Source organism: Phocoena phocoena, chromosome 19 (genome assembly GCF_963924675.1).
Source record: "Phocoena phocoena chromosome 19, mPhoPho1.1, whole genome shotgun sequence".
In the NCBI taxonomy this organism is placed as follows: domain Eukaryota; kingdom Metazoa; phylum Chordata; class Mammalia; order Artiodactyla; family Phocoenidae; genus Phocoena; species Phocoena phocoena.
The window spans coordinates 17,313,132-17,340,739 of record NC_089237.1 but is presented as its reverse complement, the minus strand read 5'-3'; the positions used below and the strand labels follow the sequence as shown (position 1 = coordinate 17,340,739).

General features: G+C 58.2%; 2 protein-coding genes across 2 annotated transcripts; one reads left to right on the top strand and one right to left on the bottom strand.

Annotated features, from left to right (window-relative positions):
* Positions 1–8: 8 nt before the first annotated feature.
* PLCD3 (phospholipase C delta 3) lies at positions 9–18,436 on the bottom strand. Its single transcript, XM_065896786.1, has 15 exons — positions 18,209–18,436; positions 8,304–8,465; positions 7,977–8,205; positions 7,496–7,625; positions 6,406–6,634; positions 5,738–5,939; positions 5,422–5,566; positions 4,436–4,588; positions 3,151–3,294; positions 2,858–3,008; positions 1,904–2,020; positions 1,101–1,267; positions 793–928; positions 553–702; positions 9–410 (listed from the first exon to the last, which is right to left on the bottom strand). The coding sequence occupies exons 1-15, from the start codon at positions 18,357–18,359 to the stop codon at positions 322–324; spliced, it is 2,355 nt and encodes a 784-aa protein (XP_065752858.1). The 5' UTR covers positions 18,360–18,436; the 3' UTR covers positions 9–321.
* A 2,127-nt stretch (positions 18,437–20,563) lies between these two features.
* Positions 20,564–25,803, top strand: ACBD4 (acyl-CoA binding domain containing 4). The gene is made up of 9 exons (XM_065897470.1): positions 20,564–20,651; positions 20,909–21,029; positions 21,101–21,185; positions 21,466–21,586; positions 21,809–21,895; positions 22,217–22,287; positions 22,381–22,456; positions 23,177–23,345; positions 25,698–25,803. Exons 1-9 carry the CDS (start codon positions 20,564–20,566, stop codon positions 25,801–25,803), a joined length of 924 nt encoding a protein of 307 aa, XP_065753542.1.
* The last annotated feature ends 1,805 nt before the right edge of the window (positions 25,804–27,608 follow it).

Below are 27,608 nucleotides of genomic sequence, written 5' to 3'. Positions count from 1 at the left end.
GGGTGGCTGAGGGCTTACATGTCCCGCTCCCCAAGTCTCCTGGCAGCAACGGGCCTGGCTCTTCAGAAGCCACGACGACCAGGTGGGCTGAGCACCCGAGGAGCTGGGGGCATCTCACAGCCCAGGGAAAAGATCAACTGCCTGTTCTTCAGGAGGGGCTGAGGCGGCCCTCAGCACCCAGTTGAGAACAGAGCCTGGCGGGCAGGCTAAGTGGGAGGCTGGAGGGCTGGCCCTCCGTCACCCCTCCACTCCAGAGGAGAGGGCCTCCGCTGAGGGATGCGGACTGGCACCTGCAGAACCCAGGGTGGCTCAGCTGTGCCGTCAGGAGCGCTGGATGCAGATGTGGACAAAGAGGGTGGCTGGTGACAGTGAGGCCCCGTCCTTGGAAAGCAGGTGGATGTGGCGGTATCCTGCCGGGAGGGTAGCCCGGTGTCAGCTTCTCTGCCCACCACCCCGCGGGGCCAGGCTCTCGGAGGGAGTGGGCAGCCCGGGTGAACAGGGCCTTGGAGGCCCGGCCCCCCTTCTCTTTCCACCCCCGTCAGCCCCACCAACCTTGCTTCAGGCTGCTGAGAGGCAGTGTAAACTGGCCCACAAAGTCATTGGGGGACGTGGCGTCATAATCTTCCACCACGAACCGGACCAGCACCAGCTCCGGAGCCCGCAGCTGGAACTGCAGGGTCTGCCCCCAGCGGGGGTTGAAGCCTAGGGCGCAGGCCTGTCCGTCAAGAGCCCGCCCTGCACCTGCCCCGCTCCCCGCTATCTGCCCCCGGCTCGCCCCAGCGGGGCCCCCACCATTGTTGGGCACGCAGTTGGTCTCCTTGCAAGCACAGTCTGCGGGCACCCCGTGGATCTCAATGCGCACCAGCGGGTCCACGATGGAGTTTGGCTTCTCGGCATTCAGCTTGGGCAGCTGCTGTGCGGTCAGCACCTGCGCAGGAGCGAGGGGAGCTGCAGCCTGGCCCGAGGGGCTCACACCGGCCCTCCCGCTCAGGACCTGGAGGCGGACCGCCCTCCCGCGAGCTGTCCCCAGGCCTCTGCTAGCCTCAGGCTGGCACCCCGCAGACAGGGACCCCAGCCAGGGTGTGGTCCAGGCTGCTGACCTGGATGGTGAAAGTCGTTCTGGGGGGTCCGGGACACTCAGGGTCAAAGGTTGTGTCACGCTGCCGCAGACAGGCAGGCTTCAGGACATAGCCGCACTGCCCGTTGATAAGGAAGCGCCCGGCATTGAGGTCCATCTCATAACCTGGCGTCTGGAAGTTCAGGGCCACTGTGGACACAGCGGGGGCAGGGCAGGGGCTCTCAGTGGCCCTCTCTTCACTGCTCAGTTTCAGGAGTCTCACTGCCCTCCCCGCCGGACACACCTCATGGGGCGAGGACTCAGCTCTCTCTAGAGAGGGCTCAGGGTCCCACTGCCTGGGTAGTGATATCCCACCCCTACCATGGCTGGGGGGTTTCACGGCAGCCTCCACAGCTGGAGCCGGAGGGTGGGGCTGGGCCTGGGGCCGGGCCAGAGGCAGGATCCAAGGAAGCCCCATGTTTCCCTCCCTGCCCCCACGGGGACCAGGCTCCTCTCCTTTGGCTCTGCTCAGCCTCCCTCCAGAACACACGCTCGTCAGCGTTGACTTCGTGGGGACTGCCGGGCTGTGTGTGTGTGTGTATGAGGGGCATGTGGGAGCGGAGGTTTTTAATTTCCACCTGCGTGAAGTTTTGAGATTGTGCACTGGCTCGTTTACACAAACGAGCCTGCTTTGTGTTTCCCCACCTTCCTTGTTGATCAGTCTTTTAATAACTGGCATCTATTTCTGGACTCATTTCTCCACCTTCTGGAAAGCTGTGCGGCCTCATCACCGCTGGGGCCGCCGTGGCCCCCTGCCCACCCCCTCTCCCCGGCGCTCCCACTCACCCAGCTGACAGCCCGAGTTCCACATCTCCTGGGGGTTGTAGTTGGCGGAGTTCATCCGCAGCCCCAGTGGGTAGACACGGGTCAGTTGGCAGGCATTGTGCCTGATGAAGCTGTTCCCTGAGGGAGAGTTGGGGCAGGACTGTGACAGCCCCTGGGCTGGGGCTCACCGGGTGCCAGGGCCTGTCCCCTCCCCTCCCCCACCTCCAGAGGCAAGCTGGGAACAGAGGCTCAACTCCCATCCCCAGCTCCCCCGCCCCCGCTCCTTGTTCTCTCTGATGAGGGGACGGGGGTCCTCACAAGGAGGCTGCTGAAGTCCAGAGAGGGGCAGGGACACCCCCCCTCCCGCCGCCTGACACTGCCTCCCACCCCAAGTCCCCACGTTCCCAACTTGGTGGGTGGAGCACTTGGCCCCAGGCTGGCATCCCCTGTCTTTCATGGCTCATCCCACAAGCACTCCTCCAGCCACGCCTCTGGCTCCAGGAACCCTTCCTGTACCTCAAGCCTCCAGGCCTTGGAACAACCTGCTCCTCCTGTCTGAAGTCCCCTCCCCCTCTTCACCTGGCTGCTTCCGCCTCATCCTTCAGTCAGGTGTCTTCTCAGCCATCACTTGCTCGGGAACCCTTCTCTGATCTCACCCCCTCCTGCTGGGCTTCCCCAGCCTCCATCATGCCTGTCCTGCCCGACTGATCACCCGGCACCATAATTATCCATCTGTCTGGCCCCACCACTAGGCTGTGAGCTGGTGAAGGCAGACAGCAGCCTCCCCCTTCCCTGTGCCCCTTTCCCTCTACGTACGCCTGGCCGGGTGCCGGGCATGTGCTGGGCACTCATTCCCTGAGCCCCTCTTTTCACTGCCCCCGAAGCCCTTTCGCACTCCTTTCCAGATCAACTTCAGCATCTACCACCCACCAGGAGCCTGCAGGTCCCCCAGAGGCCCGACGTCCCGGCTCCTACCTGCCTCTCGGATGAGCTTCTTGGCCTTGCGCTCGCTGAGGGAGCTGACCTGGCAGGGCTGGGGCGGGGCTGGGGCAGGGCGCAGGGTCCGCAGGCGGCTGGCCCAGCAGTACACGGCCAGGGCCGACAGCTCCGGGGAGATCTGCTTGGCCTGGGAGACGAGCCTCAGCGGGGGTCTGCCCACTCCAGACCCCTGATCCTCCCACCTTCCTTCCCTCTGCCGCCTGCCCCCAAGCTCCACAGTGGCATCAAGCCCCTGCCAGGCCCGGGCTGGCCCAGCCAGGCCCACTCACCCGCCGCCTCTGCTCTGGGGCCCCCGCCTCCTCTTCTTCGTCCTCGTCTTCGTTGTCCTCCTCCCGGTCTGATAGAATTCGACCGTCCTCATTCCGAGCGGCTGGTAGCCTCTTCCCCTTCACCAGGACCCGGCCTTTCAGCTGCTGTAGAGACCAACACGGAAAAATTAAGCCCTTTTGCCCCTATGTCGGCCGGTCAGTCTCTCACTCAGCCACCACTGTGTGAGGGGCTGGCCCAGGGTGGTGAGCAGCGAAGGAGACACAGATGAGTGATGTTTCTGATAGGAAGAAACCCCCCTGTGGGTGGGGCTGATAGGGAAACAGCCCCACCCACAGGGGACTGGCTAATGGGGTCCCTCTAAGCATCGGCATACTACAGAGCAGCCAGTAAAATGAATGAGGCGGCTCGGGCTTGGAAGAGGAGGTGCTCTCTTCAAAAAAGACCTCATGTGAAAGAAGCACACGTAGAGTATGTGCTCACATGATCTTCTTCGGGCACCATTTGAAAGAGAAGATAGCTATGTACATAGCTATACATATGCATGGGAAAGTTCTGGAAGGATACCCAAGACACTGTTGAAGATGCTTACTTCTTCAGAAATAGGACAGGGGGGAGCCTGAGTGGAGGAAAATCCATGTTCCGTTGTGTATGCTTTTCCGCGGCTCCATTTTTTCTTTTACCATATGTATGTTATTTTCATACCGACAAAAAAATCACACACAAAGGTGAATCTACATTCCTTGCATAATTTGGGATCGCGAGGAGGAGGAGGAGAGTTTTCTCAAAGAGCCCAGAAAGGATGAGTGTCCTGAAGGGGCAGATGAAATGCTCTGGGGGGTGGGAGGAAAGGAGGAAGGACCACTTCTGAGGAAGTTGTTAAGGCCACAGGAAGAGGCCCTTTACGCTGAGCTACAGCTCTAAGCAGGTGGCGCCTGGTGAGCACAGATGGCTCGGAAGGGAGCTTCAGATGGAAGAGACAGTGTCAACCAAGGCCTTAGAGATGGGAACGGCCGAGCCTGCAGGGACTCCGTGGGCAGGAGGCAGAGCGGGGAGGTCAGGGCCAGGTCGTAGAGGGCCTTCGATGCCAGGTGACAGGGTGGGGTGTGTCTAGTCAAAATGGAAGGCAGACAAGTGACTAGACCACAGGGTGGCAGACGTCAGATGAACGGAGAAGCGGAGGAAGGTTAAGACAGAGAGAGGGGAGGGGGCCTGAACAAGGGAGGTGGATGTGGACCTCGGAGCCAGACCCTCCCCCCACCCAGGCTGGGGGTCCGGGAGCATCACCTCTGGGGACGGCAGCTCTTCAGGGTTCTGGGAGTCCAGCAGCTGCGTCACCAGCATGTCCCCTAGGATAGTGTGGAGGTGACGGGCCATGGCAGCCTGCTGCTCCAGCCCACAGTGGTTCTCGAGGGACAGGATGACGGGGTACGGAGACAGCTGTGGGAGGGAGGGGCAGCAGCTCAGTCACTCACCCCTCACCCACCAGGACCCCTGCTATGCCCAGCCCCCCACCCCTTTCAGGCCAGGCAGGCAAAGGCAGGGCTCTGGAGAACCCACTCTGGGGGAGACTGAGTGCGTGGATGTGGGACACACTGGGGTCAGTGTGTACGTGGAGGGGCAGAGGTCAGATCTGGGGCCTCGGGGAAGGGGTGGAGTGTCTGGGGAGCTGAGGGTGGCTGCAGGAATGTTTTTCTTTTATAAATGCTCTTTATCTGTTAATGACACCGACCATGTCGTTTAGGTTGCACACTTTTGGTCCCAGCCCATCATTTGCTGATGGTAAGGTTTGTATAGCTCGACAGAAGTTGCAATTTTATGTAGGTGCAACACTGAGCCTCTCTTTCACGATTTTCTCTTTGCCAGTCATAATTAAAAGGTCCTTCCCTACCCACAAGGTTTTCTTCTGGAAATTTTACGATTTTAATACATTTACTAAATATAAGGGTGGGAGAAGGGAGCCTCTCACCCAGCTTTATTCTACCCCATTGGGCAGTTGTCCCAGCAGCACTTGGTGAAAGTGAGTCCCTGGGCAGGGGTTTCTTTTGTTTCGGGGTTTTTTTTGTTTTGGGGTTTTTTTGGCCGCGCCGCACGCGGTATGCAGGATCTTAGTTCCCTGACCAGGGATCGAACCCGTGCCCCCTGCAGTGGAAGCACAGATTCTTAACCACTGGACCACCAGGGAAGTCCCAGGGGTTTCTTCTGGAAGGACCAAGACCAGCTGATGTCATGGGGAAGGCTCTGGGGCTGGGCGTGGGGGTCCCAGGGCTCACCGTGAAGGCGTGGTCACGCACTGCCTGGATCACATCTCGGAAGAGGATCTTGGAGGTGAGGGTGTGGCCATGGTAGATGACCGGCTCCCCTCCTGGCCCCTCCCAGCAGTCAAGCTCCACACAGCGGCATCCCTGGGCAAAGGCTCTGCGGACGGATGGATGGATGGGCCAGGTGCCATGTGGGTGGCACAGAGCAGGGCAATGGACAGGCCCCCAGGTAGGCCCCAGGAAGCCCATGGCGGGAGTTGAGCCCCATGTCCATCCCCAAACTGGCTCCCAGACATGTTCACTCCCACCATCCCCCCCACGATGGTACCTAACATAGGCCTCGGTGCTGCTGGGCCCACCGATCTGAGAGTCGGTCAGGTAGGTATTATGGGAGGAGGAGATGAAGTAGTGGGCCAGGGGCTGGTTCATGTCCTGGAACACACACGTGTGGGCCGGGTTCAGGGCAGCCCCCTCAGGCGACAACAGGTACATCATGAAGCCATCCAGAGTCATCAGCTCGTGCTGCTTGGCTGAAGGAACGGGCAGAAGAGAGCATCACGGGGGACCCCTTTGCCTGGCCCTAAAGTGCCTCAACGCTCACTCAACTTAGTAATAGCGAGCACCTGTCTACTGACTGGACTCCACGTAAGTTATGCCTTTTTTTTTTTTTTTTGGCCACACCTCGCAGCTTGCGGGATCTGTTTCCCGACCAGGGATTGAACCCGGGCCACGGCAGTGAAAGGCTGGAATACTAACCAGTACGCCACCAGGGGACTCCCAAGTTATGCCATTTAATTTCAACCCAACCCCGTGAGGACGGTACATTACTATGTCATTTTACAGATGTGGCAGCTGAGTCTCAGAGAAGCAAGGTAACCTGCCCAAGATGGTGCCCACAGCCTGTAATAGCAGAGCCCACTTAGCTGGGAACCCGGACCTGTCAGATGCCGAGCCCTGGGCCGTGTTGGCCCCAGCCCCATCTGTCAGACCCCTCACCTGTCTCGTTGAGCTCATAGGTGTGGATGAGCTGCTGGGCGTGGGCCAGTGTGGCGCCATCCTCACCCTGGTCCTCCAGGAACTCCAGCAGCTCGGGGGTGCTCAACACCCGGTCCTCGCCCGAGTACCGATGGAAGATCTCCTCCAGCTCGGGGCGTTTCAGCAGCCGTTGCAGAAACTCCTCGATCTCAGGCCCCTCCAGCCACTCATTGTTGGAGCGGTCACACTCCTGGAGAGCAGGAGGGAGAGATTCAGAGGAGGAGGACACCCTGGGAGAGCTGGCCTGCGCTGACACATCCGTCATCCACCACGTCTGGGAAGGAGGCATTGTCCGCAGTTTCACAGGTGGAGAAACTGAAAGCTAGCCAGGCTCCGGGTCTCACTCAGACGCACACAGCTGCTAAATCACAGGGCTGGGATTCTAAGAAAGGACTCTTGGGTTCATTGCCTGTTCCTCTGTCCCATGACCTACTCCAAGAATCAAGATGTGGGAGGAAAAACTGTGAGCCCTGGGCAGAGCTGAGCCCCGCTGCCAGAATCCCCCCTCCCGTGTGTATACGCTACCGTTCTCAGCCTCACATGTTCACACCCAGGGGCAATGAGCAACTCATAACAGAATTCACGTGGCGCTGTCAGCCCAGGTGCACTGGTGCCGTGGCCCCTCCTGTCTTTTGAGGTCACAGTCAACATCCACACAGGTGTCTCCACGTGATCCAACTGGGCCACGGATGCACAGCCCACCTCCGTGGGCCCCTGTCTGTGCTCCCACATGTGGGGTGTACATGGTCACGTGTGGAGGTGCCACGCATGCCACAGTGGAGGAGGGTGCGCTCCTGTGTGTACCCATGAGCCTGAGGTCCTCCCTACCTGGGCTCTGCCTGAGGGTGAGGAAAGGAGCTCTGGGCCAGCACTCCCATCCTGGCCCAGTGGCTTCACTGGGCTGAAAGTGTACCTAGGCCCAGATGTGGCCTTTCTGCAGAGAGAGGCCACTCTCCACAAAAGCTGGCGGGTGGGAAGGGGGAGGGAACTGATGACTCAGATGGCTGGGGGAAGGCAGAGAGCAGAGGTCAGAAGGGTGGCAGATGCCCACCTTGAAGAGGCTGTAGGCGTACATGTCGTTCATGTCCACGTTGACCATGCGGAGCAGGTTCTTGATCTCCTTGAAGCTCATCTTACTGTCCTGGTTGGAGTCCGCTCGATGCAGATAGAAGTGGATCCAGGTGTGGGTGCTCAAGAAATACTACAGACAGGCTGGGCCCAGCCCCCTGCTGACAGGTAACTGACAGGTATGGCATACCCCCACCCCCGCCCTGGGGGCTCCCAGGTTTGGGGGCTGTGGTTTCCCCTCAGCCTGTGGACCCCCTGAGTGCCCCAGCCGCACGTCCTCCACGGGAACGGGCTCCCCAAAGACAGGATGCCCCGTCACCACCCTCGGTTCTTAAGACAAGGGGCTCTAGCTCAAACCGCGGGTCCCTAAGGGCGGAGCCACGCCTCCCCGGGGCCTGAGGGTCCTCCCGGCACACGGCCGGCCCCCCTCCCCGCGCGGTCCGCTGCCCTGCCCGGGAGGATATTGGTCGAGGCGCTCGCGCTGGCTCATGGCATCGAGGCGCGCGCGCAGCTTGGCCAGACCGCGCACCCAGCGCTGCGCCTCCTCGGCCGTGGGCGCCGCCAGGTCCAAGTTCTTGCGACGCCCCTTGAAGGCGATGGTTAGGCAGCGCGACGGCTCGAAGGCGCCCCCGAAGCGCCGCAGGCCCTCGGACTGGTGGCCCTCGCGGACGGCCTCGATGTGCTGCACGAAGACTGCGGAGAGGGACGGGACGCGCGCGGCCGGGTCAGGGCGGCGGGGCCGGGCCTCCACTGTCCCCAGCCTGCCCGCGCCCGCCCGGGCCCCAGCTCACAGATGTGCTGCGAAGGCGCGCGCGGGATGCGCCGCTGGAACCACACGCTCAGGCCGTCCTCCTGCAGCCGGTACAGCCGCTCCTTTTGCCATGTCCGCGAGCGGATCTTGCAGAGCCGGGAGCCCCGCAGCATGGCGCGCACGTCCTCGTCCTCCGTCAGGCCTGCGGGGGCGGGAGGCGATGGGCATCCTGGCCGGCCCTGCTTGCAGGTTCCCTCCACCCTCCTCCCGGCAGGGAGGTGCGGCCTCCCTCCCCAAGCCTCTGTAAACTCTCCCAGGCGGCTCTTCCTCTCCCTGTAACAGGCCCCAATACTGGCTTTGGCTGCAGGCTCTTTGGCCCCAAGGCCTGTGCTTGGTGTGTCCCACCCAGGCCCCCCTGGGAGGGGTGCCAGTAACAGGCCTGCCCTCCCCCGTGTCAAGCAGCCTCGTCTGGAGGCCCTCAGAGCAGAGCTCAAGGCAGCGCCTGGGACTCAGGCCTCGCTAAAGGTCACTCTTTCTGCCACTCCCCTCCATCACGGCCTCCAGCCTTCAAGCCTGGAATCTGCCATCAACAGCCTTTTCCCTTGACACGAAAACCTGACCATAAGAGGGTAGTCTCACTATCTAACCTAAATCTTTCTTGCTGCAACCCAAGCTCCTCACCTCTGCTTTCCCGAAGACAAGGGAGGACAGCAGAGGTCACTCTGGCTCCAGGGTCTCAGACCAAGCATGCCAGGCCCAGTCCTGCCTTGGCCAGCCTGGGGCTGATCTCCAGATGCCCTGGTGGGGCCCAGCTGAAAGCATGATCTCCTGTGACACTTGGTATCCCCCTTGCCCAGCCACTGTCACAACCCCGTGTAACCCCTGAGCCCACATGTGCTCTCCGGTCACAGCGTCCATCCTTCTTAATAAGACAAAATGCTTACAAAGTACCTACTACATGCCAGACCCCACTCACGTATTAACACACGAGAAAACAAGTGCAGAGATGCTTCAGCAACTTGCCAGAATTCCATGGCTGGGGAGTGGCAGAAGCAGGCTTCAGACCCTGGAGGTCAGGCTCCAGCACCTTTGCCCTTGGCCACTACACTGACGCCCCTGCTCCTTCTATCCTCCTCCCTCCCCAACTCCCTGCAACCACCCTGGGCTTGAGGACCTAGGAAAGAGCAGGGTCCGAGGAGTCAAATACCAGCTCTGTCACTTCCCAGTTACACGGCCTTGGTGGCACTACCCTGTGACTGCTCTAAGCCTCATGTTCGCCATTCATAAAATGGAGACCACAATAGTAGCTGCTACAAAATCCAAAATTCAGTCAAGACGCTGCCCATCCTGGTAGGGCCACACCCTGCTCAGATCTTCCTCAGCAGGGGTCAAAACCAAAGGTTTATGAGCCAGGGGACAACAGAACGTGTGGAAACCAGACAAACTGTAGGGTCCACACCCTTTGGAAGGACGGAGGCAGCCAGGAGTGGATGAAGGCCCAGAGTTCCCAGAGAACTGAATCTGGATTCACATGTGACGCCTCCAGATTTTTCAATGTTGGCAATTAAATCAAATTGAAACAAAAAACCCCAAAACACCACTGTTTGGGCCAAAAGAAACAAGACAGTGGGCCTCTCTTCCTCCCTTTATTTTAACAAGCTCCCAGTACTGGGTTTGGCTTTAGGCTTTGTGGCCCCAAGGACCCTGCTTGCCCAGCTGCAAACCCTGACCTGAGGAATCAAGTCTCAATTCCTGGGGCTTCCTCTCACTCTCTCTAGGAGTCTTTGTAGGATCATTCTCCCATCTCTTCCTCACACTGGGGTCCTTCAAGGGCCACCTCCTCCAGGAAGTCTTTCCTGATTTGTCCTCAAATAGGAGTTCTCCTTCCCTGACCACCAGCAACATTTTTTACTTTAATTAAATCACCCCACCTAAACTGTAATTTCAGTGGACCTTAATAAGCCCAAGCACTGGGATATCCTCACCTCAGTGCTTGTCCCAGAGCCAGGCTTGCAGCCAGTGTTTTCTGAAAGGGGAGGCAGATGGACAGACAGCTGGGGACTAAGTGTATTCTAGCCCCAGCCCCGAGCCATCTGTCCAGATGTCAGGGCAGCAGCCTTGTGGGTCAGGGTTTCTCAACTCCGGCTGTGCATCAGAATCGCCTGGTGGAGGTTGCAAAACCCATGACCCAGAGATTCTCATCCAGCAGGTACAGGTTGGGGGTTGGACATCTGTATGTTTAAAAAGCTACCTTATGACTTTGAGAGTGACTATAATGGAGAATCATGGACTCAGGGGCAGGAGGAGAAACCTGCCATCCTTAAGAGGCTATGGTTCCCCTTGGGGCCAGTTTGTGACCCTAATGGCTCCAAGGGGTCTCTCAGGGTTTAGACTGTGGCCTTCTGGAAGGGTCAATGCCCACTCAGTGCCACCTAGCCAGGAAGGGGAGGTGGAACCCTCCTTCTTCCAGGTAAAGAGCTGGAACTTGGCATGTGCCAGGCCAAGAGACTCACCAGACCCTCAGGCCCCTATCCACACAGGTTCCCCACATCCAGGCAACCTCTGCATTCTCTCATCCTGAGGAACAACAGAGTGGGGGGCAGGGCATTCAGGGGCACCCGCAGCGCCACCAGGGCTGAGCCCGCCCCTCCACCACCCCCTCAGCTATGGGAAAGGGGACTCCTCATCCCCATGACAACCAGGCACTGCAGCTGCAGCCACCTCCCCTGACTGGGCCAGCCCTGTGATGCCAAGGCCAGAGGTGGGGGGGTGGGGGGGTGGAGGAGGGGGCTGGTGCATGACTAAGGCTGGAAATGGAGGTGAGTCACTGAAGAGCCTGCTGCAAACAGGACATGGAGAAAGGCAGCCTGAGCTCCCGACCAGCACCCCACTGGGACAGGTTCCCACGCTGAGGAGGCCCCTACTCCTGGCTCTCACCCCCAGCTCCCCAGGAGCCTGCTGGGGGAAGGGGTGACATTCCATTCTGCCCACCCAACCAGCACAGGTCCCCCCCGATCACACTGCCCCTTGGACCACACTGTCCTCCAACCACACTGCCAGAGGAAAAGCCACACAGAATGAGGGTGAAGTGCCAGGCTGGGCCAGGTGCTGAGTCCCTGGGTGGGTGCCTCTATTTCTCCATTGCTTGAGCTTCTGAACCCTAGGATAGTGAGGGGGCTGAGCTGTCAGATGGGAGGGGCAGGACCAAGGGAGGTAAGGGCGTGAGGTCAGGAGGCAGGCCCAGGCCCTGGGCAGTGATACTGAGAGGGGCCTGGCCCTCTGCCTAGCCACCCAGTAAACATGTATCGGTCCCACCAGATCCAAACCCACAGATGTTTCCTCGACCTCATTCCTACCTGCTTGGAGCAGGAGTGCAAGCTGCCTGCCTCCCGTGGTTTCCGTGGATTCTCTATCTATCCATCTCTGCCTTGAACCTGGAGCTGGGCTGGGCCAGCACCATGGCCACCTCAACCGAGCAGGTGGGGGAACAATCACGAAATAACAGTAGTAAAAATGAGGACAAACAGTACCAAAAGGTGGAAACAACCCAAGCGTCCATCAACAAATGAATGAATAAGCAAAATGTGGTCTATGCATACAGTGGGTTATTATTCAGCCATAAAGAGGAGTGAAATCTGATCTCTGTTACAACACGGATGAACCGTGAAAACATTATGCGGGCTGCCCTGGTGGTGCAGTGGTTGCGAGTCCGCCTGCCGATGCAGGGGACGCGGGTTCGTGCCCCGGTCCGGGAGGATCCCACATGCCGCGGAGCGGCTGGGCCCGTGAGCCATGGCCGCTGAGCCTGCGCGTCCGGAGCCTGTGCTCCGCAATGGGGGAGGCCGCAGCAGTGATGAGGCCCGCGTACCGCAAAAAAAAAAAAAAAAAAGATGAAAACATTATGCTAAGGGAAATAAGCCAGACCCAGAAGGACAAATGATATACGATTCCATTTACATGAGATACTAGAACAGTCAAATTCACAGAAACAGATTTTATATCACTTATACCTCAATTTAAAAAAATTCAGAGACAGAAAGTAAATTAGAGGTTACCGGGGGCTGGGGAAAGGGAAGAATGGTGACTTATGTCCTAACGGTTGCAGAGTTTCTGTTTAGGGTGACGGAAAGTTTTAGAAATAGCGCAATATTGTAAATGTAATTAATGCCACTGAACTACCCACTTCAGAATGGTGTACGTGGCCAATTTTATGTTATATGTATTTTACCACAATTTTTAAAAATTAAGGGACTTTGCTGGCGGCCCAGTGGTTAAGACTCCGCGCTTTCAATGCAGGGGGCACAGGTTTTGATCCCTGGTGGAGGAACTAAGGTCCTGCATGCCACACAGCACAGCCAAAGAATAATAATAATAATAATGTAATATGCCAGAAACCGCTGTACACTTTACATGGCCGAATGGTATGGGATGTGAATTAATTCTCAATAAAGCTGTTGAAGAGGCACAGAGCAGCTAACGAACTTGTCCAGGGTCACGGGGCAGCTGGGGTGCGTTCAGAGTTGGGGGGCCTCACCCAAAGGGCTCTGTGTGACTGAAGGAGCACACAGGGCTCTCTGTCTGGGGCCCGCCCACAGGGGGCTCACAGTAAATGATAACAAAGAAGGAAACTGAGGCAGTGTCGGGGGTGGGGGGTGGGCAAGGACCCGGGTATTCTGCTCCATCCCTGCTCCTCAGTCCCATGGCTTCCAGCTGGGCCCCTCTCCCGCCCAGTGTCATCAGCTGGGGCCCAGACACCTTCCCTGAGCCGCTTATCTCAGCCCCCAGAGAGGGGCCGGGAGGTGGTGAGGAACGGGCAGCCCCACAGTTTCCCAGTAACCACCTGCAGCCTGGGCGGTTTGGGCTGTGTGTGGTCTGGGGCCAAGGCTGCGGGCAGGAATCTGCCTCACTGGCAGAGCTGCAAGGGGCTGTGGGGAGGCCAAGTTTATCCCTGGCCCTTCAATCCCACCTTTCTCACAGATGGGCCACTGATGATCAGAGAGGACTAGCTGTGTATGCTAAAAACAGTGTGGGTGACCCAAGGCAGGGGTGGATGCAGGGGCCGTGCAGGGGGTGGGCAGAGGCCAGAGTGGGCTGGTGGCAGGGGTGGGAGTGCTGTGTGGTCACGGTGCGTGTATGCAGGGAGCAGGGTGTGTAAGGAGTGAAGGCGTGTGTAGGGTGGTGTGTGCCTATCAGGTGTGTGTGTGTGTGTATGGGGTTGGTGGGTGGGAGGTGGTCAGCTTGGCATGGAAACTAAGGTGTGTGTGTGTGTGTGTGTGTGTGCCAGTGTACACTCAGGAAGGGCCCACGGGACTCCAGTAGGAATGTGAGACATGCAGGGAACAGCGACAGCCGACAGCTTCATGCCAACGGGGGGAGGGGAGCAGCTTTTCCCCAGTGACTGAGGCCATGAGGCTCTGGGAGGGGACAGGCAACGGCGAGGGGTCTCAAACTCCTTCCCACCGGAATCCTCAAGCCAGCAGGTAGCCTCAGCACCTCGGGTACCAAACGTGTCCCCCTCGCCCTGACTGGCTGCCACACCCAAGGCTAGAGCCTAGCGGAGCTCAGTGCCAGAATCCATAACATTCCCTGAAGCATCAACAAAGTCAAGAAAGGCAGGCAGTGCTTCCCCTGCTCTGGGTGGACGTAGTGCGATAAAGGTGGCAGCACTCCTCTCCACAGGGCCAGACCAGGCGTGAAGCCTGTTTGGGGGCTGAGATCGTGGAGCGGGGCTCCTCAGAGCTGAGGAAGGAGGAGAGGTGAGGGGGCCAGGACGCAGGGTAGAGCCAGCCCCCCAGCCCTGCCTGGCACACGCCGGCGTGACCATGAGGGCTGCCCACCCCTCCCACCACCCAGGCCAGGCACCTACCCAGACCGGGGGCTGCTCTGAAGACCGCCCCACCTGCCAACCTCGCCCCTGGCAGCCCCACTCACCCTGCAGGAGATGCCCTGGGCAGGCCATCGGGAGTGTCCACTTTCCCTGCGGCACTTGGCGGTGTGTGCCGACGGGGGAGGGAAGGCAACAGATTCTGCCCACTTAGTGCTCTGATCACAGGGAGGATTAGGGGCAGGGTGGAGCATCGGGGGCCCAGGGACAGTTCCAGGCTCTGGGGAGATAGGGCTGCCAGACAAAATTCAGGGTGCCCAGTTAAATGTGAATTTCAGATGAACAAAAAATAATAATATTTTAGTATCAAATATTTACATAATTTGGGACATACTGATATATATTTTTTGGCAGCCCTATGAGGACATCCCTGGCAGCTGGCAGAGCCACTATGGGAGAGGGGTGTAGCAGGCCCCTCCCCACCAGGCTTAAATCACTCATTCATTCATTGTGTTAGGGGCTTGCACACTGGGCCAGACTTCCTGGGTTCAAATCCTCTCTTAGCTACTTCCCAGCTTGGAATCCGGGGCAAGTTACTGAACCTCTCTGAACCTCAGTTTCCTCACTTGTAAAATGAGGCTAATGGTCCCACCTACCTCATAAGGTTGTGACATTAAACGAGCTAATACGAGAAAAGCACTCGCACAGTGTTATAAAGGTGTTAGTTAGTATTCATTAATTCCAGCAATAAAGAGCCCTCATTGAGGGCTTCCCTGGTGGCGCAGTGGTTAAGAATCTGCCTGCCAATGCTAGGGGACATGGGTTCGAGCCCTGGTCTGGGAAGATCCCACATGACGCGGAGCAACTAGGCCCGTGAGCCACAACTACTGAGCCTGCGCGTCTGGAGCCTGTGATCCCAACAAGAGAGGCCGCGATAGTGAGAGGCCCGTGCACCGAGATGAAGAGTGAGTGGCCCCCGCTCGCCACAACTGGAGAAAGCCCTCGCACAGAAATGAAGACCCAACACAGCCAAAAATAAATAAATTAATTAATTAATTAAAAAGAAAAGAAACGCTGTTTCTTATTAAAAAGAGCCCTCATTGAAAACGATGGCTTTGGTGGCAGACAGACGCTGCCTCTTAACCGCGCGGCCTTGGGCCGGTAACTTCACCCCCTTCACCTCAAGTTTCTCATCTGTGAGGACAGTGACAGCACCTTCCCCTGGGGTGGCCGAGGATTAAGTAAGATCTGGGCTACTGAGAGCTCAGGCCTGCCCCGGTGCTCACTGGGCTCCTCTTCTAGCTCTTCAACTGTTCCCTGGCTCCCCTGGCGCAGGCCAGGCCAGCAGCCCAGCCTGGGGGCGGGGGATGGGAGCGGAGTGGACCCTAGGCTCCACAAATGACTCCCACTCAATGCGGGGGCTGCTGTCCATCCCCCCTCATCTCGGTTTCCCCCAGTATGGCCCCCCTTTCTTTTCCTTGGGCCCCTCTTCACCTTTGACTCTGAGCCACTCCCTGCTCTAGTCTCTTGACCTCATCGGAAAGAAAATCTGTCCTCTGTTAGACTAAGGGGTGTGGCGAAGGCGGTGACAGGACACAGCCCTGAGGGTCATTTCAGGAGAGGCAGCAGCTGCAGGGGTCATCGTGGAAGCTACCTGGCTGGTAGACCTAGGACTGGGCCTTTATGACCAGGGCAGTTGGGCCCCAGGACACCTGGGTTTCACCTCCACCTCCACCTGGACTCAGTGAGGCCTGGGGAAGGGACATTCCCCACAGACTTGACATTCCTCTCTCTGAAGGCAGTCACTCAACAGGACGGTGCAGCAGTCAGTCGGGGGAGGGAGGGTGGCCCAGATGGCATTCTGACACCCACATAGTTCCCAAGAGTGTCACTGTCACGGGGTGCCCGGAGCTCCCGTTCAACGTTGCTCAGCCAAAGGGTAATGAGTCTTGGGCTCAGCTGTAATTATTTGTCTACAAGTGGCTCCTGGCACTAGACTGTTCATTCCCCCAGGGCAAGGTGCTGTGTCCTCCATCTCCGTAGCCCCAGCCCTGACACTGCGCTCTGGCATGCGGATGGGGCTTAGCAAAAATGTATGGAATGAGGAGGCAGGCAGGTGTGCAGCAGCATCGCCTCAGCCCTCCCATGGTACCCATAACCCCCGCAGGCAGCTGACTCCTGGGGCTGCTTCTCTGGCCCAACACCAGCCCTGACTACCTCAGCAGCACCTCAACTCCCCATGGCCATCGACCTCTCCCCAAACCACCACTGCCCCTTAGACCACAGAATGATGACGCTGCCACCCACTAGAGACACCTTCCAGATCCCACCAACTGCAAAGTCCAGCCCAGTGCATCTCCCTATAGTTCTGGAATCCATCTCGGCTGTACCGGCCCACTTCTGAGCTCCCCGTCCCCCCCGCACACACACAGCTTGCCCAGCTGACTCCTCAACCTCCCTCCTGTGGGTCTCCTTGTTTCACCCCTGCCTTCGTCCAACCCACCCCTACTCTACACAGTTCCTGCCTCTCTCCTCCGGCCTGAGACCTTTCCCGGGCTCCTGTCACCCTCAGAGAAAGTCCATAACCTTATAAGCAGGGGCCTTGAGGACCCAGCCTCCACCTGCCTCTCCCCTTTTGCCTCACTCTAGTCTCCCTCCAGCTCCAGGGTGCAGCCAGGGCTCGCCAGCATCTTGGTCCTTCCTTCATAGTCTTATTTCTTTGCTTCATTGTCTGACATCCTTGCTGGTACTTCAGCTCTCTGAGGGCCAGGACTGTGTCTGCCTTGTTCGTTGCTGAATCCCCAGGGCAGAGCATAATATAGGCACTCAATAAATGTTTGTGGAATGCATGTGTGATTGATGAAAGGTAGGGCAGAGACCACGTCTTCTGTCTCCATAAGGAGAGTGCCAGGCACGTTGCTCAGAACACAGCACTCAATAAATTCAGGTCAAATGAATGAGAGGAGGCAGAAGTAAGAACAGGGGGTGGGGCTTCCCTGGTGGCGCGGTGGTTGAGCATCCGCCTGCTGATACTGGGGGCACGGGTTTGAGCCCTGGTCTGGGAAAATCCCACATGCCGTGGATCCGTGCACTGCAACTACTGAGCCTGCGCTCTAGAGCCCACGAGCCACAACTACTGAAGCCTCTGCGCCTAGAGCCCATGCTCCGCAACAAGAGGAGCCACTGCAATGAGAAGCCCGTGCACCTCAACGAAGAGAAGCTCCCCTCGCCACAGCTAGAGAAAGCCTGTGCACAGCAACGAAGACCCAATACAGCCAAAAATAAATAAATAAAATAAATTAAAAAAATTTTAAATCTTAAAAAAAAGAACAAGGGGTGGAGGACAGTGGTAAAGAGAAGGTAAGACCGGCTATCGGGACCTCTGATTTTTGCTCCAAGATTCACACAGGTCTTCGGGCAGCCCTGCCCTCTGTTCCCTCAGCCCCACTTCATTAACTATTCTACCGACCACAGTTCTACTACACCACTTCAGTTTTACAGTATTTTACATTGTATAAAATACTCTCACACATAAACCCCCTCGTTCAAGCCCTCAACCCCCCAGTCAGTCCCACTTTGCCCTGGTTCTGAGAGGGGGCCAGGGGCAGTGTGGGGTACATACCAACTTTTGCCCTCTATTAGCTGTGTGGTCATAGACAAATTCCTGACTTTCTCTGAGTCAGTTTCCTCATCTGTGAAATGGGGATTATACCACCTGCCTCTCAGGAAGGTGAAGAAGATTGAAGGGCACCACATCTGTAACCACCCAGTGCTGGCCAGTGTCTGGGAGATACTTGATAAACCATAGTTACTTTCCTTTCCCCCACTGACTTCCCTCAAATCTGAGAAGGCAACTCTGGCTTTCTGACCCGAAGGTAAGGCGCCTCCTGGTGGAAAACAAAAGCCATCCTGGGAGCCTCGCTCGGACCCCAGGACCTCGGGTGACCCCAGGTGCGACCTCCCCTCCCCCGCTGGAACGGTGCTGGCCTTCCATCCCTCGCCGGACCCCACAGCCCCATTGGGAAGCCCACCAACGGCTCGCCGGAACACCCCAACCCTCCCAGGCTGCGCCCCCGGGGCCCGTCCGCGCCCACCCCGAGCCGCCCCAGCCGCTCACTGACCCATCTTCTTCAGCGCCCGCAGCCCGGGCCTCTTGTTGCCGCCGTCCTGGGGTGCGGGCGGGGACGGGAGCGCGACGGGCACTGCGACCTGGGCCGGCACCGGGGGCTCCTCGCGCCGCCGGTGGCGGCTCCTCCAGCGGCCGCACAGCATGGTCGCTGGGCCGGGGCCGGGGCCGGGCCCGGGGTCTGTGCGCGGTGTCGAGCGAAGAAACTTAGCAGCGCCGTGAGGGAGTCGGGAGGAGGAGGTGTCGGGAGGAGGGAAAGAGGGAGGGACGAGGGTTAGGGAAGGAGGGACCCGGAGGGAGAGGGCGGGGCCAAGGATGGCGTGGGGAGGTGCGAGGGGGCGGCGACCCCAGGCGGGGAACCGTGCCCTAGAGGAAGTGTGGGCAGGGGGCCTGACCCGCGACCCCGAGTCTCCGCGTTAGGCCCCTGCTCCTGAGTCCGCCTCCCCATTCTCCGAGCGGTCCTGGGATCCCGGCCCTATCGGAGTCCTGAGCCCCCATGGTGCTGGGGGGAGGCATCGGAGGGAGAGACGGCTGCCCTCTGGCACAGACACCCTCTTCTTTCCCCGGACCCTGACTCAGTGTGGACTCAGGACCCCTCTCCACCCTCCTCCTCCCCGTCCCGCCTGAGGGCTCAGAAGGAAGCCAGACAGGGGATAGGGTCCGCGAGCCGGATAGTCCAGGGCCTAGGGTCCGCGGGCCCGGAAAGCCCCGGGAGCTTAGCCGGGCGGCAGGGCAGCCCGAACCGGAGGAGTGGGGGGTGGGGGGGAGTGGGAACTGACTGGAGATGGGGAGGGAGGAAGGCTCTGGCCATGACGCCATAGGATTAACCCTCTCCTCGCCCGGCCAGTTGCCGTCCCCAAAGGGGTAGAAGACTCCAAGCTGACTGGTCTGGAGAGGATGGGGTGGCGCTAAGCCTGGAGACGCCGGCAGAATCTGTCGTTGGAGGCTTGGACAGGTTGGCACCCCCGCCGGGCCTTTGATCGTCCTGGGACGGCCACCGCACGCTACGTAGATGTCCTTGGCATCAACTTGTGGGTGAGCGTCGAGTGCGGGTTCCGGTGACCGTGTCATACGTACACTTAGTACATAAGAAACCACCTGCGTATTTGTGCGCGAGGGGTGGGATATGTGCGTCTTCTGCAGCAAGTGCCCTGGGTCGGGGGTGGAGGGCTGGGTGCACACCGCCACTCGGCGGCGGCCGGGAGTGTGTCATCCCAAAGATAAAGCTTAGTTTCTCAGGACCTAGATTTGCCATCTACTGCTCTACTCCATTTTCAGATATCCCGGACTCAGAGATTCCGTCCGTGCTGGCTGGCGTCTCCACACCTCTCTGGATATTCTAAGTATTTAGTCTTCTCCTCTGTACTTTTGATCCTGCAATTCCTTCCTCCAGAAATGACCTTCCTCATTCTTCTCCTGGCTTACTCTTAAGGCTTCCAAAACTCAGCTCCAGTGTCCCTCATTTAGAACCCCTGACCTCAGAACATGATTCCCTCTTTTATCCCCAGCGCCTGTTAAGTGTCTGGAGAGCTGAGTTGCGTGGCTCGAATCTGGGGGACCTGGGTTCAGCTGACTAGCGGGTTTCCACCAGAGGGGGCGCAAGAGACAGCGTCATTTCACGGTGTCCACCAGGGGGCGCTTCCGCCTGCCTCTGGCGATCCAGGGTTGAGGAACCAACCCGCGGATTTGCCCCGCCTGATTGGGAGAGGCACCGCTAAACTATTTGCATAATCTCGAAAGGGCCGCGTTGAGTGGTCGAGGTGTAGAAGAAATCTGAAACGGGCTCTCTCATTGGCTTAAATTTTCCCCCTTGCTCCGCGTCCCCATCCGGGCCAGACCCGGCCAGGAGGTCAATCGGAAGCTTCCGGCTAGTGGCGAGCGGGAACCCAGGTGTCCGGGCAGTGGGCGCTGAGGGTGAGTGCCGGGCGGCCGGGCAGCTGAGCCGGGGTATGGGGGGCCGGGGTGGGAGGATGTTTGCCCCGCCCTGTCTCCTCTCGGCTTGCGGGTTCTCCTGTCTAGGAGTTGGAGATGTGCATCTAGAGAGGCACTTGCCACCTGTCTTTCCACCCACACACCGAGGTCCTCTCCACCCATCCTGGCCCCACCCACGCTGCCTTGGGGTAGGAAAAGGAGTCTCCTCAGTCGCAGCTTCTGACCTCCCGGGGTGTCTCACTCAGGCCTCTAAAGAGCTTAGTTTGCTCCTGGAAAATGGACCAGTGACTTACAGAGGCGTGTGCCAGGGAGGAGTTGGGGCGGGGGGCAGAAGGGGCGGGCTGGAGCCTGCTCACACACAGGTTTGTTCTTGCAGAGTCGCTCAAAAGTAGGGCCCCAAGGCTCAGAGCAGCTGGGTATGGGTACCGAAAATGAAAATCCAGAGCCGGACTGCCAGAAACAGTTCCGGGCCGCAGTAAGCGTCATTCAGAACCTGCCTAAGAACGGTGAGGGCATGGGGACCCGCATTTGGGGGTCAAGACGACTGGGGTCCGCCTCCCAGGAGGCTTTGGTCCTGGCAGTTTCTACAGACAAGTCCCTGCCTGAGTTGTCCTGGGGGTCCCCTCTGCCACCTGCCCCTGTCCAGCTGCCCTGGTGGGACCCCTCGCCATCTCTGACCTCCCCAAGGGTGGTTCTCCCCCCACCTCCATCCTCTTGGAGCTGGGAGTGATGCTTTCTCCCCCACTTCCCAACCCCTGCCCAGGCTCTTACCGCCCCTCCTATAAAGAGATGCTGCGATTCTACAGCTACTACAAGCAGGCTACCATGGGGCCCTGCCTGGTCCCCCAGCCTGGGTTCTGGGACCCTATTGGACGTTATAAATGGTGAGCTCCCCATCGGCTGGGCAAACAAGCCTCAGCTGTCAACCAGCATTTCACAGCCTTCTGTCCCCCAGGGATGCCTGGAACAGCCTGGGCAAGATGAGCAGGGAGCAGGCCATGTCCGCCTACGTCACTGAGATGAAGCTGGTGGCCCAGAGGGTAGGGAGAGGCTGCAGACTCCTCTCTGTGACTAAGCTCTCAGCCAGGTGGCCTGCCCCCCACCCTTCCAGTCTGACCCCCATTATGTTTCCTGCACGTTGATACCCCTATGGGAATTAACCACCTTCATGCTGTTCCCCCACCCCTGCCTGTCTCTGGTTCCTGACTGGGCACAAGGGGGAGAGGTATGACAGGGCAGAAGCAGGGTGGAGGCGGCCCAGCTCAAGGGGGCAGTGGTGGGAGGGGCCAGCCCTTCCCCATTAGACCCCCTCCTGCACAGGTGATCGACACGGTGCCCCTGGGCGAGGTGGCAGAGGACATGTTTGGTTACTTCGAGCCCCTGTACCAGGTGATCCCTGACATGCCGAGGCCCCCGGAGACCTTCCTGAAAAGGGTCACAGGTCAGGCCCCCAGGCTGGGAGCTCCACGAGTGCTGACTGAACTGTCTCGGGGGGCTGCTCAGTTGGAGGGGAGCCTGGGGGCAGAGGGCTCTAGGTGATGTCCCTGTAAGGACCGCAACCAGTGCCCCTGATGGGGTGGGTCTCAGGCAGAGTCCATGGCTAATTGGGGAGTGGGGGCCTGATATCTTCCCAGCCCCACCTCTGGGTGTTGTGTCTCCGCAGGTTGGAAAGAGCAGGTGCTGAATGGAGATGCTGAGCCTGCCCCAGAGCCTCCCTGCCTTCCCAAGGAACCCGCACCCCCAAGCCCAGGTCAGTGCCTGGGCAGGAGGGGCAGAGGGCCAAAACCAGGCCGAAGGTGGGGGGGACCTCCAGGCAGGGTGGAGGGTAGCAGGCTAGGTGCCACGCTGTGCCTGTCACGCCTCGTGCCCAGACACTGAGACCTCCTGTGCTCCCAGAGGCCAGGGGCAGGTTCTGGGATTCCTGTTCCAGGGCCCCACTCAGGGAGCCATCTGTGCCTCTTGTGGCAGTATCTCTAGTGTGCCCTGAACAGATGCCTCTGCCTAGATGCACCCCACTCCCCTCCCTCCGTGGCCTCCCTCTTGTCACTAACCCTACTCATCCCCTTCTCAGAGTCCCAGCCACCCAGGGACCAGGACTCTGAGGTTTTCTGTGATTCCATGGAGCAGCTGGAGCCTGAGCTGGTGAGACCCACTCCCATTGCCTCCCCTTCCCTACCCCACTGGGCCCTAGCTGCTCCCACCACCCCCCTTGGACTTTTTGACTCTTCTCAGCAGGTTGGGGCAGAGCAGAGGGGCGCCCTGGGAGGAGAGCTCAACACCAGAAACAGCACCGAGTCTCCTGCAAAGAAAGGTGAGCCCCTGACTGACCCTTCACCCCCTTTGGCCGTTCCCATGGTTCTGGTGCCCTGGGCCTTCCCCTGGCTGCCCTCATGGGGAGAGGTGAAATCCAACGCTAGGCACTGGAGAGAGTGCCTAGCCTCTGCCCAGGAAGGGTTAAAGCCAGACACTGGCCGGGATGGGCAAAGTCACTGCCCGGCCTCCTCTCCAAGGGCCACCAGGAGTCTGTACTCTTGGCTGGCACTGAGGAAGGGCAGCTGGGGTAGAATTCCTAGACCAGCTCTCTCACCTACACCTACGTGGTCTTGGGAGTCATCCTCTCTCTCTGGGTCTCCCATTTGGGACTCTCTTAGGACAACGAGTTCTGCCCAATCCCTTTCTAGAACTTCCAGTGTGCCACGTCCCATAAGGGGCACTTTCATAAATATTATCTCCTTTATTCCTCAGAGCGAGCAGCCCTGTGAGGGAGATGACATAATTTTCAGTTGACCAACGAGGTTTAGAGAAGTTACTGACTTGCCCGAAGTCACACAGCTAAGTGGTAGTCCTGCTGGGATTCAAACCCCTGGCAGCCCATTACTCAGCCACATGGATGGGCTTTCCAAGACTCACACTTGGTTCAAGGGACCGCACTCTACTCCTATTCTCCCTGGACCTGCCCCAGCCTGCCACCACCCTGCCCCCAGCTGAGCTGCCTCCTGAGTCCCCTTCCCCGTGTGTCTGTGCACTGCAGGGAGATTGGAAAGCACCCTGCTGGGGCCCCAGGAATTGGACACATGGCTGGTGGGGACGGTTCGGGCGCTGCAGGAGAGCATGCGGGACGTCCAGGGGAGACTGCAGAGCCTGGAGAGCATGCCTGTCCCCCGCAAGCAGGTGAGCCCTGTCCGAAGGCCCAGGGCAAGGCTGGGGCAGCACTTTAAGGGTCTCTTTTCTGGACTCCTCATCCAGCCACTTCTGTCTTTGTCCCCACGTCTCTGCCTGCTCACACCTCTGCCTTCTCCAGAGAATGTTGTGGCTCGTGGCGCAGGCAAGGAAGTCAGGGGGTCTGTAGTAATGCTTCTAGCCTGGAACTGGGAGAGGCCCTCCTTTCCTGCTCTTATCTCCCTCTGCCTGAAGAGTAACTGAGGACAGGTGGAATTCCAGCAGTTGGAGGGGCCAGAATGTGTCTGCTCTTTGCATTGGGGCTGGGGGGGGTCCCTATTGCCCCTCAGTCAGGACTTCTGTTCCCAGATTTATTGTCTCGCCCTACCCAAATTCAGCCCTTGCATCCCTCACTCCCTCCTCTCAACTTCTAGGTCTGCTTGCCCTTTACACCTCTGCTTCTGCAAAATAAATCACAGCAGCCATTTTTGGAACCCCAGCTGTGTGCCAAACACATTACCTGCATTATCTCATTTTATCCTCAAAACAAACCAGTGAAATAGGTTTTCTTTTCGTTTCCCTTTTACTGATGAGGAAACTACAGCTCTGAGATGTTGAGTAACTTACCTGAGGGTACACAGCCTGAGAGCTGCTTTGAGGATTAGATGACATAATGCTTCCGCAGTGCCCGGGGGGGACTTCTCAAATGGGGTTCATTGTTAGTATTAGTATTAACGTTAAGTAATGGAGCTGGGAGTGGCCCTAGGTCTGTCTCCCACCAAAGCTGGCATCCACCACTCACTGAGTGAGTCTGTTCTTGCGAAGCCTGGAGTGGTGGGGGCAGGGGACGGCTGAGTTCCTGGATGCGGGGGAATCACTCACGTGACTCTTCACCCCCTTGGCACAGTGGGTGTCAGCCAGGTTGGCAGGAATTCCCTCAGATCCACAGCGGCTAACCTTTCAACACTCACCCCCCAGGGTCTTATTTATTGTTTACCTTTTACTAATTTTATATGCTGAAGATTTTAAAGGTTTCCACCCTGAGATACTTGGATTTGCATCTCTAAAAATAGGACATTCTACTACCTAGCAAAAACAAAATTTTATCACACACAGTAATTCCTTCATATCATCAAATACACAATCCACATTCAAATCCCCTTTTCCACCTTCCCTGTCTGTCCAGGCCAGGAGCCTCTGTTCTTAAGACTCTGTTAGTCTAGACTAGTCCCTCTTCCTTGCTACTGACTTGCGGATGAGACTGGATAGTGGTCCTGTAGAATGTTCCACTCTTGTGGTCTGTCTGATGACAGCCTCCTGGCTAGTTTACATGACCAGATTACATCAGAAGTGATGTTCTTTCTTTACATCAAGAGACACATATTTGGATGTCCTACCGTGAATGATTTTAGCATGGACCACTAGCAGGGATGAAGGGGTGACAGTCTATTCCCACCACTTGCAGCCAGGGAATGTCCAGTTCCCCATCAAGCCCATTTGACATACAGCTTTTGACAATTGATAGATACTCCTTGCCTGGATCAATAATTTATTTACTGGTTACAAAAAACAATGTTGATGTTTAAATTCTATTATTCCTTTAACATATATTAGCTGCCATTTTTCTGTAGTTTCCCTGATCATCTAGGATTTCCCTGAAATACAGTGCCTTATGGAAGTCAGCATAAGTGCTTAATTCCTTCTCTTTAATTACCTATTTTTAGAGTAAGGAGTTGATTTAACAGCCACCTCAATGGTGATAAATTTCCCTTCTCTTTGAGTATCATCATGAACTCATGGATTTTAAAGACTCAGTATTTCAGTCAACTGCAATCATCATTCTTTTTGATGCCCAGGCTGTCACAACTTTGGTGGGACCCTTTCAAGCTGGGTTCTATGTTCTGGTAATTTGACCTCATTAATCTTTAAAAGCTTCCTTGCTTCCTGGTACAAGACGTCTCACATTCAATTCTACCTTCCCTGCTCCAGACCTAAAATCTGCCACTTCTCCATTAAGCAGAGAATGGTATTTAGAAACTAAAATCTGAGCACCCAGGGTCCTCATTTGAAATATGTGGCATGTCCTTTACAATACGGGGTCTTCGGGCCACACCAACAGGGTCACTGCTTTGTGGCCCAGAGGAGACGGCCTCGAAGCCAGTCTCTCCACTCAGCAGCCTCTCTCCAGCCTTCAGCCTTCTCGGCACCTTGGAGGAGGATATGGGAGAGAGTTAGGGCTCAACGTGTCAGGGACAAACTGGGAGCCCCAGTCCTCAGACTGGGGAGAGGGAGGCAGAAGCTCCCACCTGAGCTCTGCAAGCAGGTTGCGAAGGAGGGCCCAGCCTGTGCTGAGGCCCGGGCTGGCTCCTGACTCTCTCCCCTTGGCGGCAGAGGCCAAGGCCCGGCACTGGGCTCTCTGTTCCCACGCTGCTCTTCTTCCTCCTGTGGCCCTTCATCGTCCAGTGGCTCTTCCGACAGTTTCGGACCCAGAAGAGGTGACTCTCAATGGAGGAGTCTCTGCAGCCAACGGAGGAGACTTTGAGCCTTCCTAGAGTTTAGGAGAACGGCGTTAAACCCCGCTCCCACCCCCTTCCTGCCCCAATTAGTGTTTGCCTTGGCACCTCCCCCCAATGGGGAGCCGGATAGGACCCCACTCTTCCTGCAGCTCCACAGAACTCCCCTCCTCTCACCCCCAACCACCTCAGGCTCCCTGGGGAGGCTGCACGTGTGGTGCACGTCCCCAGTTCAGGGTTGGCGGCTGATTCAGGGGCGGAGCTGCCGGGTCTCTCCCCACCCTCTGGGTCACCTGACTCCTTTCCCACCCTAGCCTCTCCCAGAGGAGGCTCAGCTCGTGGGCAAGTTGGGACTTGGGCCGGGGCCTGGAAAAATGATTGGCTGGGAGGCCTGACCGAGCTGGGGAAAGGCGGAGAGAGCTAACCCCGGGGGAGGGGAGTCTGCTCCGTTTTCCTGGCCGCCCTACCCCCACATATACTCAGGACGTCTTCACTAAACATTAACTTACAAAAGAGTGTTTCACTAAATAAAATAAAACCTTCATCTTCTGCCGTCTGGGCTGCCACGGATTGAGGCGGGAAGCGGGTCCCGGGCGCGCGAGCCTCAAGTCCCTTCCCTGCCCCCTCCCCCGCTGCCCGTGGACGGCCCCGAGAGGCCAGCGGGCGGCGTCCCAGAAGCATTTCCCAGCTACCCGGGCTAGTGGAGGCACCAGCCCCGGGTCTGGAACGGAGGCGGAGGAGATGCGCCGCGGTGGGGGCGGGGCCAAGGCCGCGGCCCCGCCCCCCGCCCCGTCGTGGCCGAGGGGAGGGAACCGGCGAGCTAGGGGTGGCGGGAGGAGAGGAGTGCGGCGGGGCCCGGGCACAGGCTCCGTCCACGCCCGAAGGGGAGGGCGGCTACTCCCTGCTCCGCGCGCCAGGCGTAGGGTCGGGGCCGAGATCCCGGCCCCAGAAGTGCTCACTGTCCCCTTCCCCCTCAGCTGCTCGCTCCCCGTTCCCCCTCCCGGTGACCTCTGCGCTCGGGCTTTCCCAGGGAACTTTCTGGAAGGCCAAGGCCGGCGGGAGCTTCGTTCCCGCCGCTCCCCGAGGAGTGGGGGCGGGGCCCTGCGCGGGAGCCCCGGTCGGGGTGGGCCCAGTGCCGGAGTGTGCAGAGACCTCCGGGGGTCGCTGGCTGCTGCAGACTGCTGGGGCTCCGAAATTTTGAGTTAACCCGTGTGTTAAGGATGGACAACTGGAGGGCAGTGGAGGAGGGACCAAATTGATGCTGGGGATGCAGGAGTCGGGCGGAAGCCAGCTCCACCAGTTGCACATACTAGCTGTGTGACCTGGGCAAGATTCTTAACTGCTCTGAGCCTGGGTTGCTTTGTGAGATAACGATGAACATCTCTTCATCATAAGGCACTCCAGGGGTTTAAGTGACCAGGACAGGGGCTTCCCTGGTGGCACAGTGGTTAAGAATCCGCCTGCCAATGCAGGGGACAGAGGTTCGAGCCCTGGCGCGCCACAACTACTGAAGCCTGCGCGCCTAGAGCCCGTGCTCTGCAATAACAGAAGACACTGCAATAAGCCCGCGCACCGCAACGAAGAGTAGCCCCTGCTTGCCACAACCAGAGAAAGCCCGCGCACATCCAACAAAGATCCAACGCAGCCAAAGATAAAAATAAAAAAATTTAAAAAATAAAAAATAAATGACCAGGACCTGTAAATGCCTAGCAAAGAGTTAAACCTCAGCTAATATCAAGGTGCGTGGCCTCCTTTCATAGAATTCTAGAATTACGAACTATCAGTCTGGCC